Below are 13580 nucleotides of genomic sequence, written 5' to 3' on the forward strand. Positions count from 1 at the left end.
GACCAATATTGGATCTGTTGGGACTAAATAAGTAGCGACAAAGTTTTGTATTACATCTTGAGACCTGCCCCAATCCCGTCCCGAGATATTTGTCCTTCCAAGATCGCTGTATTGCCCGGTCTTGTAGACAGATCTCGAGACAAGAGCTCGAGGCGTCTTGTCTCGTGGCCATCACTAATTGTGTTTGTGTCACTCCTACAGAGCGGCGGAATATGTATGCACATACAGAGTTCTTTTTCTATTCCTCCTAACCCTGATTAAAATAGGCCGTTACTTAAAAGCACGGGGTGTTTGGTAGATCAAAAATAAAGTTATTTTATCTTCCGATATAAGAACTGAAGTTTATTCTAACCCCGGTATCACAGGTTGGCCTCCTATATCATAATATGGGCTTTGTGTACTAATCCAAAAGTTGGTTTCTATATACTAGTCATGTCTAAATACTTCTACTTATGGAGCGGTAAATGTGTCAAAAGTAATTTTACCAACGGTAGTAAATTATTTACCACCGGTGGTATAAGCACTGAATTTCAGTCATTGTATCTGCACGCTATCCTACATTAGTACATTTCCACCGATATAAACACCGAGTTTCGGTCTTTATGCTGCGCTATACTAAATAAGTAAATGTTCAATCATTAATGCCAAAACTTATGAAAATTTCCCACCGGTGGTGAAATACCGCCACCGATGGTGAGATTCCCCACCGGTGGACAATTTTCATATATATTGGCATTATATGGCCCCTTTTGGCCAAAAGGTCTGTTCTTTTATCATAAAAATTAGCATTATAGGGTATAAATACTGGTATTATTTTCACCACCGGTGGTAAAATAATTTACTACCGTTGGTAAAATTACTTTTGACACATTTACCGCCCCATATCTACTGAGCTATAACTGCACAGTGGGTTCGCTTTCCACTAGTAAGTGAGCAGATGTACAACCGCTTGTTACCTTGCTGGTTTCGGTACATTTATTCAAATACTGATCCAGAGGTCAATTTCTACTAATACCTGCGTCTAAGTACACCGGCAGGTAATAAGTCATGGGACGTACCCGTGACATGTCTCGATTTGGACACCGCATCTGAGTCCGAGGGAGAGGCCTTCAGCGCACAGAATTGTCGAAAATGAACGGAAATGATTGAGGACACCAGCAAATGGATTATGAGTTCGGGTTCTTCACAATTAAATGTTTAAATGGGAAAGAGTTTGGGAATTCAGTGACCACTTTTGGGAGTTGGCCCTGTAGTGAGGGGGGTAATGACTAGACTGCGAGGTATTCTTATTATTTTAATAGAATCATGAGAAGTCAACTAAATTCATTCAGAATAGTACCAAAATGACGAGAGATATCTAGGCTATAATATATATAAGATAAGAGATGAATGGAAAATTATAATAAGAGTAATAATATCTAGAGAGTAGGATCACCGGGTCTCGGCGCCAAGCACCACCTCAAAAAAACCCCGAAAAATTCAGTATCAGTACGGAATTGACCCCCCTCTGTTTTTAAGACACATCTTGACTCTTTTGGGTATACTCTCTATCAGTTTCCGAAAGTCTTCCGCTACAAACCGGTCCCACTCTTCCTGCAAAGCCTTACTAAGAGCTTCATGAGTTGTCACTCTTGGTTCTCTTTTGTTGATTCGAGACTTCATGATCCGCCACAGCTTTTCAATGGGGTTGAGGTCTGGTGACTGTGCAGGCCATGGCATTTTCTGGATATTATATTTGTTTCTGGCTGCTGAGGCAAGTTTTGACTTGTGAGGTGGTGCTCCATCCTCCATTACTATTGCCTCATGAGTGGCCCGGTACCGGCTTTGATAAAATGGTTTGAGAGCGGGCTCAATGATCAATTCCACATAGTCTTTACCTAATAAGAGTTAGCAACTACATACTAGTGAAATATATTTGTCCAGTATATACCTTTTAATCCGCCGTTTGGGAGGATGACCATAGGGCCTTTATTTCCTAGCTGAATACTTCCCCAAATCATGATTGATGTTCTACCACTCTTGAACGAAGGTAGGAGACACTCCTCACTATCGACTTCATCCACTGCCCGGTAAACCCAGCAGGTACCACCATGAAACCCACTGGCAACCTCGAACCGTGACTCATCAGTCCAAATTACTTCACCCCACTCCTCCATTGTCCAAGATTTGCGCTCCTTACACCACAACATACGCTTGAGTTTGTGTAATTTGGTGAGAAACGGCTTGCGTTTTGCACGTCGCTTATGCAGACCTCCCTGTTTCAGATATTTTCGGGCGGTCTTCATGGAAACTTTTGTGGTGATGCTTTTAGTGAGAACACCGAGGTGCATGCGCCGACTTCGCTTAGCTAAGGATATGAGATTTCTCTTCTCTCGCTTATTCAATTTTTCAGGCCTGCCCGATCGAGGTGCGCTAGCAGTATATGGGGTAAGGCTTCCTGGTTTCTGTCTATCTTTATCTCTCTTAACTATATTCCAGCAGGTACTTCTCTTCACTCCTGTTCGTTCCTCAATCTCGTTATAGGTCAAACCAACCTCGTAGAGGGTGATTACCTTCGCCCGCTGCGCTTCAGTAGTCTCCTTTCTTCTTTTATTCAATGGGGAAGGCGGTACAATCATATTGGTAGAGCTCGTAGATCCTTTAGCCACCACTAGTAGAGTCTTCGTTGCCAATTGCTTGAGTTTGTAGGTATGGAAGCACTCTTGCACCCGGTGAAGATTTTGATGGGGCCGGCTTATTCACGAATTACAAAGCGCATCCCACGACTTATTACCTGCCGGTGTACAGGTATAGAGCTACATACTATGCCCGATTCCCAATAGACTTAACCTGATGAATAGAAGAACAACCCCCTCCTTAGCTTACCAACATTTCATTTAGTCAATACATTATAACCCACTCCGCGGATAGTTACAAGAGATGACAAGGTTGCCTCTTATAGTGAAGGTGAGAGGTACTGTAAGATAATTGAAATAAAGAAAGTCGAGAGGGAGCTAAACTGCCCTGTATGACCGTTTGCTGCGGTGAGTTCCTGTGGTATCAGTGCTGGCAATGGGGCTATTTTCACTGGGTTCTCTTTATTATGGATAATTCTGACAGGCAATCGGGAGCGTCAGATTACTTGAACAATCATCAGAGTCAAAAATCAAGGTTCCCTTCCGCGTGCTTGGATTAGGGCAACTGTGATAGCACTGTATGAGAGGGAGAGTGTGGAGAGGAGGCAACGGCTGGCTAAAGTGAGAAAGGTTAATCTCAGGAATCTTAGGACTTTCCATCCCCAACCTTTACCGCATTAAAACTGGAAAGGGAATTCTCCCTAACCCGGATGCGTTTTTCAAAGAAAACCTGCTATATGCCCATATGAGCACGGGCTGCTATCTATACCAGATCTTCAACCTCCTTCAGTTCAATAGTTTCCGGAACTAGCACCACCCCCACCACACGGGAGGTTATGTGACTCACATTGTAGTACAAGAGCAGGCGGGCTAAAGAAGAGTAACCCCCCCCCCCCTCAACAACCCTTTGGGTTCCTCTCTTCTATTTCTCTTCCTGTACTGATGCGGGTGGAAATGGCCTGTAACATAGCTGTACGGCCTACTGGATATATACTCATCTGTAAGCAAGCTAGTTTGGACTACTTATATATCTAGCTCGTGGCTTGTTTCCTCCTCCTTGTGGTGCTAACAGGTCCCTCTTGGCAGCTGGGTCTGGCAAATCTTCATAGTAGGAACTATGCGTACCCGGGGATAGAGCGGTACAGCAAAGTGGGACTATGTGAGATTTTCTGTTCATCCAGAAATACGTATATATGCTCAGCGGTGTCACCGGATGTTATGATTCGCTCAAGTCCATCAGACTCGAAGACCTGCTATCACAACTGGTCTATAGGCTCGGCTCTAGTTATAAACTTGTATTCCTGTAATGGATCCAACCACGTACATACCACTTGGACAGCGGCAATGTGGTTTCGACCATACAAATCGGACACCAGAGCAGGAAACCACAGACCGGGCTCGGATACCTTGAAGGTGCAGAAAAAGCGAGTGGCTCTGGAACTACATAGCGCAGGTCAAGTAGTCATCAACCTTCATTGAGGCGGAGAGGTGGGTGTTCTCAGGCATAAGGCCGCTCTTAATAGCCCCATATGAGTCGCATTCATGACGAAGCCTACTAGTCGACATTTCATCCCATCCTAAACCTTTGGTGATAGAAGAATCTGTCGTTGGGGCCTCCTGAGAGCGACATTAGGTACCCTGTATATACGACCCAATGATATGCGTCAAGTCGCTTCACTGTCTACCACCTCATCCCGTATTCGGGCTTCTAGGCTAGTCAGTCTTACTGGAGAGAAAAAAGAGGTCCAGAAGATACCAAATACACTTCACGGCCCCTCACGGAAGTGGTGGTCTCGATACCGAGCGTGGCGGTTAGAAAACCTGGAAGGATCTAGCTTAGTATTATTATAACCTGGAGGTAAAACATGGAGCTGTATATTATGCCCCCGACCTGTAAACGATTCGCTACGATTCGATATGCCACCACCAATCGCGAGGGCCGCCTACCTATAATAGGGTGTGGGTGTGGGATATAGAGATTATACACACCACCCATATGTACGAAAAACACGGCTTATGAAGACAATGAGGACATAGAAAAGAGAGTACCAACCCCAACCCCGGCCATCATATAACAGTCACTCCCCCCGGGGGGGGGGTTCTCACCTAGAGATAGCAAGTGCGGGGTTAGAGAATCACTTCTGATGGGCGGGAGTGGGACGGAGGTTATATATAACACATAATACAGAATCTGCTGAATATCTCCAATGACGGAGAAGAGTCAGATCAAGCTCTCGGAAAGTGGCTCGTGGCACTATCACCGGCGAACAGCGGGCTGCTATTTGTCTGTGATATGGTATCGTGCGGCTCCTGCGTTGTGGTATCTGTGTCCCTAACAGATCAGCATAGGCCGGAGGCGGCTGGTCGGACTAGTCCCGACACCGACAGAATTGATGTATGCCCTCGGAGGACCAGAGAAGGATTGCCTTACCACTACGAGAGGTAGTCAATGAAGGTGGTGAAAGTAATGGAGCAGGAAGATAGCAAAGATAAAACCGAGAGAGAACGGAGTGGTGGGTGTGGGTGATGGGTGATGGGCGATGCATTTCTAACTGGATCGGACCTACATGTCTCGTGTCCATCCAGTACATGTATGTATGTATAGAGAGGCTCGCTGCTGGTTGCGGGGTGAGAAATGAAGACTCGGCTAGTGCAGACAACAGTCCACTCAGGCAGGAGGCTGGCTAGCTGGGTCGTCTGGCGGGGAGGCGTGGAAAGACATACAGGTGCATATGCATGTAGGCCAGATCTCCGTGTCCTTGCTGGCAATACGTATAGGTGAATACATGTATCTTTGCCCCGCTTCTGCATGTACATGTAGTGTCTCTTGTACATGGAGGGCATACATGTAGTGCTGAGCCGTAGGAAGTACACGGTCCAAGGGCACATGTACGTACATGTATATACGATAACACATTTCACATCTGAGTTCTTAGATATCACCCTCATAGGCGCGTTGAATTCAGGGTGAGGCACCCGTGCATCTATATATATATAGAGAGAGTACTTACAGTCCGTTCTGCAAGACTGTGATATAAATACATGTATGGCGAGGTTACAACCTATGTAGTGGGCTGAGACGCTTCTAGTGCTGTATACATTTAAAAAAAAAAAGTCTCAGGTCTGAGCAAAATACTTTTGATCACAATATGGGACATATAACAGGTTGTAAAACCTTGCATTTGTTGGTTTCTAGAGCGTTACCACAAGAAACAATGTTAAATATTTTCTCAATATCACGATATTCGGATGAGTATCAGGGTGCTGTGGTGTCGCCGAACAGGATGTTAAATGTATTTAATAGTACATGAAGTATCTGGCTGGTATTGTTCCGACCCGTACTCCCGTTCTCAGCATTTCCCGAGGACTTGAAGTATTGAGTTGATTACGTGGGGGATGCGGTTTTAAAAGACCCCATGGAAGCATTTTTCTTTTTTTATTATATTCAAAGACAACGAATTTCATCTGGGCGGAGTTCCGGGGGAGTTGTTATTACAAAAACTATCGGCTCTAGATTATTAATTAAAAACAATCCTCGACAGACTCCTACTCGGACATTTGCATATGAGAGTAAGGGCAACCTCATATGGCAAGAAACTTAAGGACAGCAGAAAGGAGTTGATCGAAGTTTTAATGAAGTGACATTGTTTTTATTTTCTTCCTATTTTGAAGATGGTGGTGGATGGAGGGACGTTCTGGGGAAAAAGGTTTGCATTAATTATATGAAGTGAGAAGAGGGGGCGAGGTGAGAGGGAGGAGAGTGAGTGCCATAGTCTCTGAGCTGCATGCTCGTTATGATGTAATCAATCAATCAATCAATCTGTGGAAACGGTTCATGTAACGGCGGCACGAAAGAGGCGAGAGAAATGAGGAGGAAGAGGAAGAAAAGAGAGAAGGCAGGCTGGGTCGACGTCGGGCAGACTAAGGGATGGTGCAGGGCATGAGGAAGAAGGGACATAACTCAAAATTGTTTAAAGCTGGGAAAAGGGACTAAATTGTTATGTTTGGTGATTTCGATATTTTGTTGTTTCATAGATATGTATTCTTTTCCATGTCTGTGAGAGGTGGAGGAAGCTGTAGGTAGTTCTGAGAAGTGCGATATTGCCATAGACGAAAGTCTGCATACAATTAGTGAATTAACCAAAAAAAAAATCAATGAATCAATCAAAACAACCCGAGTACGCAATTGATGAATCAAATAAAAAAAAAAGTCCCCGAGTGAGTCATCATGACTCACCAAACAGTAGGGTTAGGGTTTGTCACTGCTTAATCTCAAATTGATTAAATTCATTTAGCGCCCGTTTGGAGAGATCGCAGTTTAGAAACTAGGTCAAGGACTCGTTTGAATTCGACTTACAAACAGAGTTTTGTAAGATCATGATCTAGGGTGCATCATGATCTGCCCAAACGATTATTTATGGTTCTCTACTACAAATCTTGCGAATCCAAACACGTGTTGTATGTGGTGGGTAATGTGGTGGTAATAGTGTAGTTGCCCGGATTGTAGTCAGGGAGATTCTAGTTTTTCTAAATTATCTAGATCATGATCCTAGTACTCAATCCAAGCAGCGGGAGAGGGAGTAAAAAAAAAAAAAAAAAACTCGAGATCGCATTTCCAGACAAAACCAGCTCAATCACGTTTGAATCCGGATCCAAACGGGTTCGAAGCAACAGTCCCGTTAGCAATTGGCAAACTGAGAAATTTTAAACGGAGTTTTGGTTGCGAAACATAAATACCAGTTGGTGATTTTGATACAAAGTTTTGGGGAGGATGTGCATTGTAACGTGGAAAAGGGGGTCAGAACTACTTCTTCAAAACTCCGTTAAAATTATTGATTGCTTGATTGGTTGATAATTCATTCCGTTCAAGTTATCCAGGCTACACTGACAAGTGGTTTGTCAAACATGTCAGCTTTTCTCATAACGTTTGCAATTTTAACGAAGTTTTACCCCTGCTAACCTCCGTTTAGGCCGTTGCCGAACAGCCCTTATTATTTTCAGTCTTGAGGCTATGAGGATATTCAACCACTAGCAGCAGAGAAAACAAAACAAAAACATAAAAGTAATACTATAAGGATAGAAATTCGGCTAATCTTACAACGGGACTTGCCTCTTTCGAATTAAACAAGACCGAATGGCACTGTCAAACCTATTGATCAAACCTTAGGGTAAGGGAGTATCAATCAAGAGAGATAGTAATATGAGCTGCTGACCTCGATTCCCACAAATATTGCATAGCAATATTATTAACCTTTTTCAACCCCCTCGCTTTCTGCTCCTTTCGCATATAAATGTATTGATTTCGTATTCCCCTCAATTGTGCCCGCGCATCCTTGTAACCAGCTTCAAGACATGATTTCTCTCTTCCTGATTAATGAGAGGACCAAATACTCTTGCATTGTATCCGGAGAATATCTCGTTTTCGTTCCCTCCAAAATCCAATTCGCGATCGGCTGAATTCAAGAATATGATGACAAGCAACGATTTCATCGCTTTCTGAAGTCTTGGCCCAAACATACCCCAACGATCAAGTGCACTACTTGGTTCCGAGTTTGGAACAAGTTTGCAAATACTGTAGATTTCTGCAGCCTTGAAGGCAACCACAACGATTCCGGAGAGTGTTTTGATGCGGATGCCCCATTTTCGGTAGAAAGCTGGGCATTTGCGGAGACGGGTCCAACAAAGTACAAGTTGAAGAATGAACTCCAGGGACTCGCAAAGCACAATAATTGCAATTACAGCTTTGGGTATGTTGATATTCCCTGGGTAACAGACGAAGACCTCAACAAAAAAAGAGATCAGGAATAATGGAAGTGCTACCAGCAGAAATTCCCAGCCACTCATGCGCGCCAAGAAGAACCTGAAGTACAAATCGTACCAAATGGTCGATTTAAGGTCCTTAGTCTTCTGTGTGTTCATGGCGGCGAATAGTCGATCGAGGTTCTTAAACAATATAGCCATTTGAACTGAGCCTGGATTCACCCGATATTTATCAAATGATTGAGTGGCATCAGTCAAGTACTTTTCTATGAGTCTCTGAGGTGGAGCTTCCTTTCTAGGATCACGCGGCATCCATGAATTCATGAATGAATGGTGGTAGTGTCGGATGGTAGGCTTGAGATACGGCGGGGGCGGGAGGGGTATATGAATTCGAGATGAGGGTAACAATCTGCAGCATATATTTTTACTAGGTTGAGTGGCGGCGGTGGCTGACCGATTGAAAACAAGATGATAGAGATACGGACTTCGAGAGCAGACTTAAATCACAAACTGTTCCTCTTAAAATCTGATGACGGATAGATATTAGCCAGTCTTTCCGGCTTCGGGAACTGGCTGGGTGAAGAAGGAATGTGCTGAATGTTGGGAGATGTCAGCTGCCGATACAGTTAGCAATCATTATCCGCGGCTGGGAAAGAGGGTGTTATGGTGATGAAAGGAGGGCTCAAAGAAACAGATCACTAACCGTGGGGGGTAGCCTCACAGCAACGGGTATCGAATGGGCTGCGCTGTGAATAAGACTGTCAGGGAAATATCAGGTTGACATGGGCACGATAAAGCTAGCCCGTGATCACGTATGATAATCTGATGATACCTGTCGCAGTGAGAGTGGTTCTTGAAGATGGCTAACTACATACTCAAAGATTGAAGAATTGTTGGCAAGGAGAGAAAAGAAAGGAGCGGGACCAGATGAATAGCACCCCGAAAATACACCTACAATGCACACAGTAGTTAGAGGTATGGTCAGTTTTCAAGCGGCACTCCTCGCTAAAGGGTGCTACCACTACGTACATCCATGTGATGGGAGATATGGATACATAGCAAATTAAGAGCAGATTCTGTAGTTCAGATGCATAGATGTACTGCATAGTGCTGCTGATTAATTCGGCGAGACCCTCAATTATCGCTATCGAGATGACCGACATTCAAAAATGGGCCACTCTTTGGTTACTTGCGTGTTCGCCAGTCAATTCAGTGAGATGGCAAACAAACATGTACTAGATACATGTATATGAATATACTACATGTACCCCTGGGGCTGGCTAGATAAAGGTGTCGGATGGTTGAAGATTGTCGAAGGGTCCAGAAATACGCATCTGATATTATGCCTGGGTTGATACTGTATTACCACTGATATATTGGGAGTATATTACAGTAAACATACATGTATGTTTAATGTGCGACCAAACTCACCTGGAGTGAGCAGGCGAACTGCTGATAGGGGATGGGTACGAGGCTAATGTTAAGTAAGTGTACAGTACCAAAAAAAGAAGATATAATAGGTACTGTACCAATACGGAATTGTGCAAAACCTCCGAATTAAATCGGAATCCTAACTATTATACCGTAGCAATACCGTAACAATACCGTAACCCTATGATATTTTGCCAGATATTGTACTGGATCCACCCGCTTTTTTAGTACTATATGTATGATACGCTGCGGCGGGAGTAATACACAGCTGCAGATCAGTACATCATGGATGTTTATGTAAAGCTAAAAAATGCTTAATTAATAGCACCAAAAAATACAGTGTTTAAATGACATAACGACTTAGTCAGGGCCGTCAATGTGGGTTTTGTGAAATACATTCGTAATCCCTCCGTTCCGGAGGCGTCATGATCGCATGGTGGAATACCGGTACTCCTTACTTTATTTGAATGTGCCCCCATAGGACTTGGGACGTGGATATCTTGTGATAAGTCATTTTCGAATGTGTTAAGGTTCGTGCCTTTCGCCAAACATGCTAATCCTGGTGCTGACAGAGAAGTATTCAATACATGTACAGAGTCCTTTGACAGAAGTCCTCGTTGTCAACCTAAAACACACCATTTTCAAACCTTTCCTCCATCACTAATTTTTCAGAGATTAACTTAGAGTCTTAGCTAATAGAAATATAAAGTAGGAAGAATCATTTATTAAGCTTGTTTTGTAAGAATATCAATTTTTGCATGAGCTGTAGCGAACAATCCTGAAATCCGTGCCAAGACCTCAACTTTGTATGGGGCTTGGCAAAGATCTCAAATTCTTAGATTTATAGCTAAGTATGCAGCTCCTTTGGTAATTGTCGCACAAACATAGAATCTATCATTTGGACTACTTATATATAAACATAACCATCTATATCTACAATATCAAACATTTAGGTGCTTCATTGTGTTGTTATGTTTTGGTGAATTTTGATTGCCTTTCGAGCGGCAACGATGAATTATGTAATGCCGTACGCTGGGTATTAGGCCGGCTTGGTACTGGAATTATATACAGGAGCTTATCACATGTAGCTCTTTGATTGAATGGGAAGGAGTAAGAGCATCACCCGCTCTGGATACTGCCCTTTCGACTGTACACTTAAAGACCTGGCCCAGAACTAAACCCACTATGAAACCAAGTCTTACACTGAGCCACGCTTAGACACTAGTTATTTACAGAGTGTGCTACTCAGAGTGTGTTTCTGTGGAGTATTTGGCGGAGCCTAAATTGACATGAGTACATTCATCTTTCTAGGTTTAGGGATCTAGAGATCCTTATTGCCTTAAACTGATCTATGGGCTATGATACGAAAGTCAGCATCCGTCACTCGCCCTAAGACTCGGATTCAGTCAGCGAATGTGCCTATCACTAAGCTATCTCGCTATGAACAGAATCTTTGTAGGTTTTGATCGATGATCTGATTAAGTATAGATATATGCCGCAGGCAACAGGTGTTTTCAAGGTGGTTTTTAAATCAAATAAGTGTAAGAATTACCCACCTTCTCCGGACTACCTTTCTTTCCCGTAGGCCACCGCCGTAATGCCTACCAGTATGCATGCGGCTGAGCTCGTCCCTAGACTTTTCAAACAGCCAGCCCATCTCATCGAGGACTCGCAAAAATTCCCCCTGTCTTCCCCTCAACCACTTCTTAATCAATCCGATTTGCATTTGGAATCTAGGGTCCTCGATAGCAGTAAAATGCGCATTTAATACCGTGCCACCAATTGCTCGGGAAGTTACTTTTATAAGCTCAAACAGCTCTCTGTGCAATACACCGTAAGTCAAGTTGAGATATACTATGGCCTCAAAGATAGCACGAAGTTTGACAAGCGCACTGCCTTTGTCCGACTCCCTAGGAAGCGGTTCTGGCCATGCCTTGGGTTCATCTCGTCTTAGGGCAGCATCTACACTTGGGGGAAGGTAACCGATGGATCCTGGTAGACCGGAGGGAAATGATCTTTGATTATTAGGACAGAAATATCAACCAGCTTACTATACGACGTGGAGAGCTGCCGGAGGGTAGAATCACAGGATCTTTGAACCAGAGAGCGTCGCTGGGACTGACGCCATAGATGGGATTCCTGATAGCCGAGTAAATGCCTAGGCTGCAAGGCGCGTCGAATTAGACTATGAAAGGTTCATATGCGTAACCAGATACATGAGCTTCGATGGTGAAGCCCGGTAGCCAATGACTGAAGTAACAAATGGCAGGGGAAAATAGCTAACCTTCCCTACCAGATGTAGAGATGAGGCAGGGAGGGAGCATTTAACGTACCAGAGTGGTATGATATCGCAAGGTGGGAGACGGTATTCATCTACGTCTTCTTCTTCCATTATTTCAACTACAGAGTCCTCCCCCGGTAGTAGAACTCCCCTGTCGGTGGTGAAGTGTGGAGACAGTGTTGAGTCTGAGGACGTTGGGTATATCACAGTGTTCAAGTCTGAATCCTGATAAACTACTGTCTCTAGGGGCATCGTGTGGGGTATTCACCCGGAGCTGATAATTGTTCAGATGACCACACCAAAATCGGGATGTTAGTAAATTATAGCGAGAAGAAAGACGTGGCGAGTGGAGAGGATAATAGCGGTGAGGAAGTGAAGAGGATGATGTAATGACGTGTGTCCTTCCTGGGCCCGGGTTAGGGATTGACATAAGCGGTGATTTCGGAGAATGTTCCACCACTAGGCTAGCTAGGGCCACCTACATGTCTAATACTCGCGCTACCGGATTGAAGCCGCTCATACAAAAAATACAATTGATCTAAAGACTACAAAAGGTCGAGCTCTTATTGGCTGCCAGATCACTCGCCACAGTTCTTTAGGCGGCTTCAAACCGGCCGCGCGAGTATGTATACTTGCCGGATTTTTTATCCTGTCCGATTCCCTAATGTATTGAGACAGCGCCAAGGCTGCTTCGCAACAGCCTGAACCTCATGGCCGTCTTCACGGGTAAGGACTCAAATGGATCGTACTCCACCAATTCTTAATAGATTTCCCCTCAAAGTAGGTCAGAATGGCCGTAGAGATGAGTAGAATACAGATATCTCAGGAAAGTTGGTTCCTCCGCCTTTAAGAACACATTCAGCCGTGATATGAGGTAGCGATTTCACTTCATCATTGATCCTATCGATGCTCAACTCCTCCCACATCTCTCTTAATGCCTTGTTCATTCCATTCACAGTAGCAACATCATTTCTTTTATCTATTTCCCTTCTCATCCAATTCCATATATGTTCAATAGGGTTAAAATCCGGAGATCTAGAGGGCCAATTGGCCTTCTTTATACCTTCTTTTTCCCTCTCCCCATTGGTATCACCTACCTTATATGCCGGTGCATTATCCTCCAAGACAGTATTGAGATCTATCTCGGTGAGTTTTCTACACTCTGGCCACAAAATAGGTTTAGCAACATGCTTGACATATCTCCAAGCATCTTTGCCGCCTTTCCTCCCCTCACTCCTATTTATCTCCCAATCTTTAGTTTTGTATTTCTTTGCTCCGTAGGTCTGCAGACTCCTGTGCTTCCTTCCCTCTTTCTGTATCCTAGACATGACACGGGCCCTTATAATCACATCCAATCGTTCCGCAGAAGATAATGTTCTGACCTTGATCAGTTTTACAGCCCAGACAGTCAGGGTTCCAATTATCCTTCCGAGTCTTCTCCCTCCATATGTGATGCGGTCCTCATGACACTCCCACAGTAATTTCCATCTCAT

General features: G+C 44.0%; 4 protein-coding genes across 4 annotated transcripts; all 4 read right to left on the reverse strand.

Moving 5' to 3' along the window:
- Positions 1-1485: 1485 nt before the first annotated feature.
- On the reverse strand, positions 1486-2618 carry H6S33_008799 (uncharacterized protein; the record flags this gene model as incomplete). Its single annotated transcript, XM_044840260.1, has 3 exons — positions 1486-1877; positions 1931-2062; positions 2192-2618. 3 exons carry the CDS (start codon positions 2616-2618, stop codon positions 1486-1488), a joined length of 951 nt encoding a protein of 316 aa, XP_044687655.1.
- A 5310-nt stretch (positions 2619-7928) lies between these two features.
- On the reverse strand, positions 7929-8576 carry H6S33_008800 (uncharacterized protein; the record flags this gene model as incomplete). The annotated part of the gene is made up of 1 exon (XM_044840141.1): positions 7929-8576. The coding sequence occupies one exon, from the start codon at positions 8574-8576 to the stop codon at positions 7929-7931; it is 648 nt and encodes a 215-aa protein (XP_044687656.1).
- Positions 8577-11176: 2600 nt separating this feature from the next.
- H6S33_008801 (uncharacterized protein) lies at positions 11177-12339 on the reverse strand (the record flags this gene model as incomplete). The annotated part of the gene is made up of 4 exons (XM_044840142.1): positions 11177-11195; positions 11363-11798; positions 11863-11969; positions 12140-12339. The coding sequence occupies 4 exons, from the start codon at positions 12337-12339 to the stop codon at positions 11177-11179; spliced, it is 762 nt and encodes a 253-aa protein (XP_044687657.1).
- A 533-nt stretch (positions 12340-12872) lies between these two features.
- On the reverse strand, positions 12873-13580 carry H6S33_008802 (uncharacterized protein; the record flags this gene model as incomplete). The annotated part of the gene is made up of 1 exon (XM_044840143.1): positions 12873-13580. One exon carries the CDS (start codon positions 13578-13580, stop codon positions 12873-12875), a length of 708 nt encoding a protein of 235 aa, XP_044687658.1.

The sequence above is a fragment of the Morchella sextelata genome (genome assembly GCF_020137385.1).
Source record: "Morchella sextelata strain SCLS chromosome Unknown scls_28, whole genome shotgun sequence".
Classification (NCBI taxonomy): Eukaryota; Fungi; Ascomycota; class Pezizomycetes; order Pezizales; family Morchellaceae; genus Morchella; species Morchella sextelata.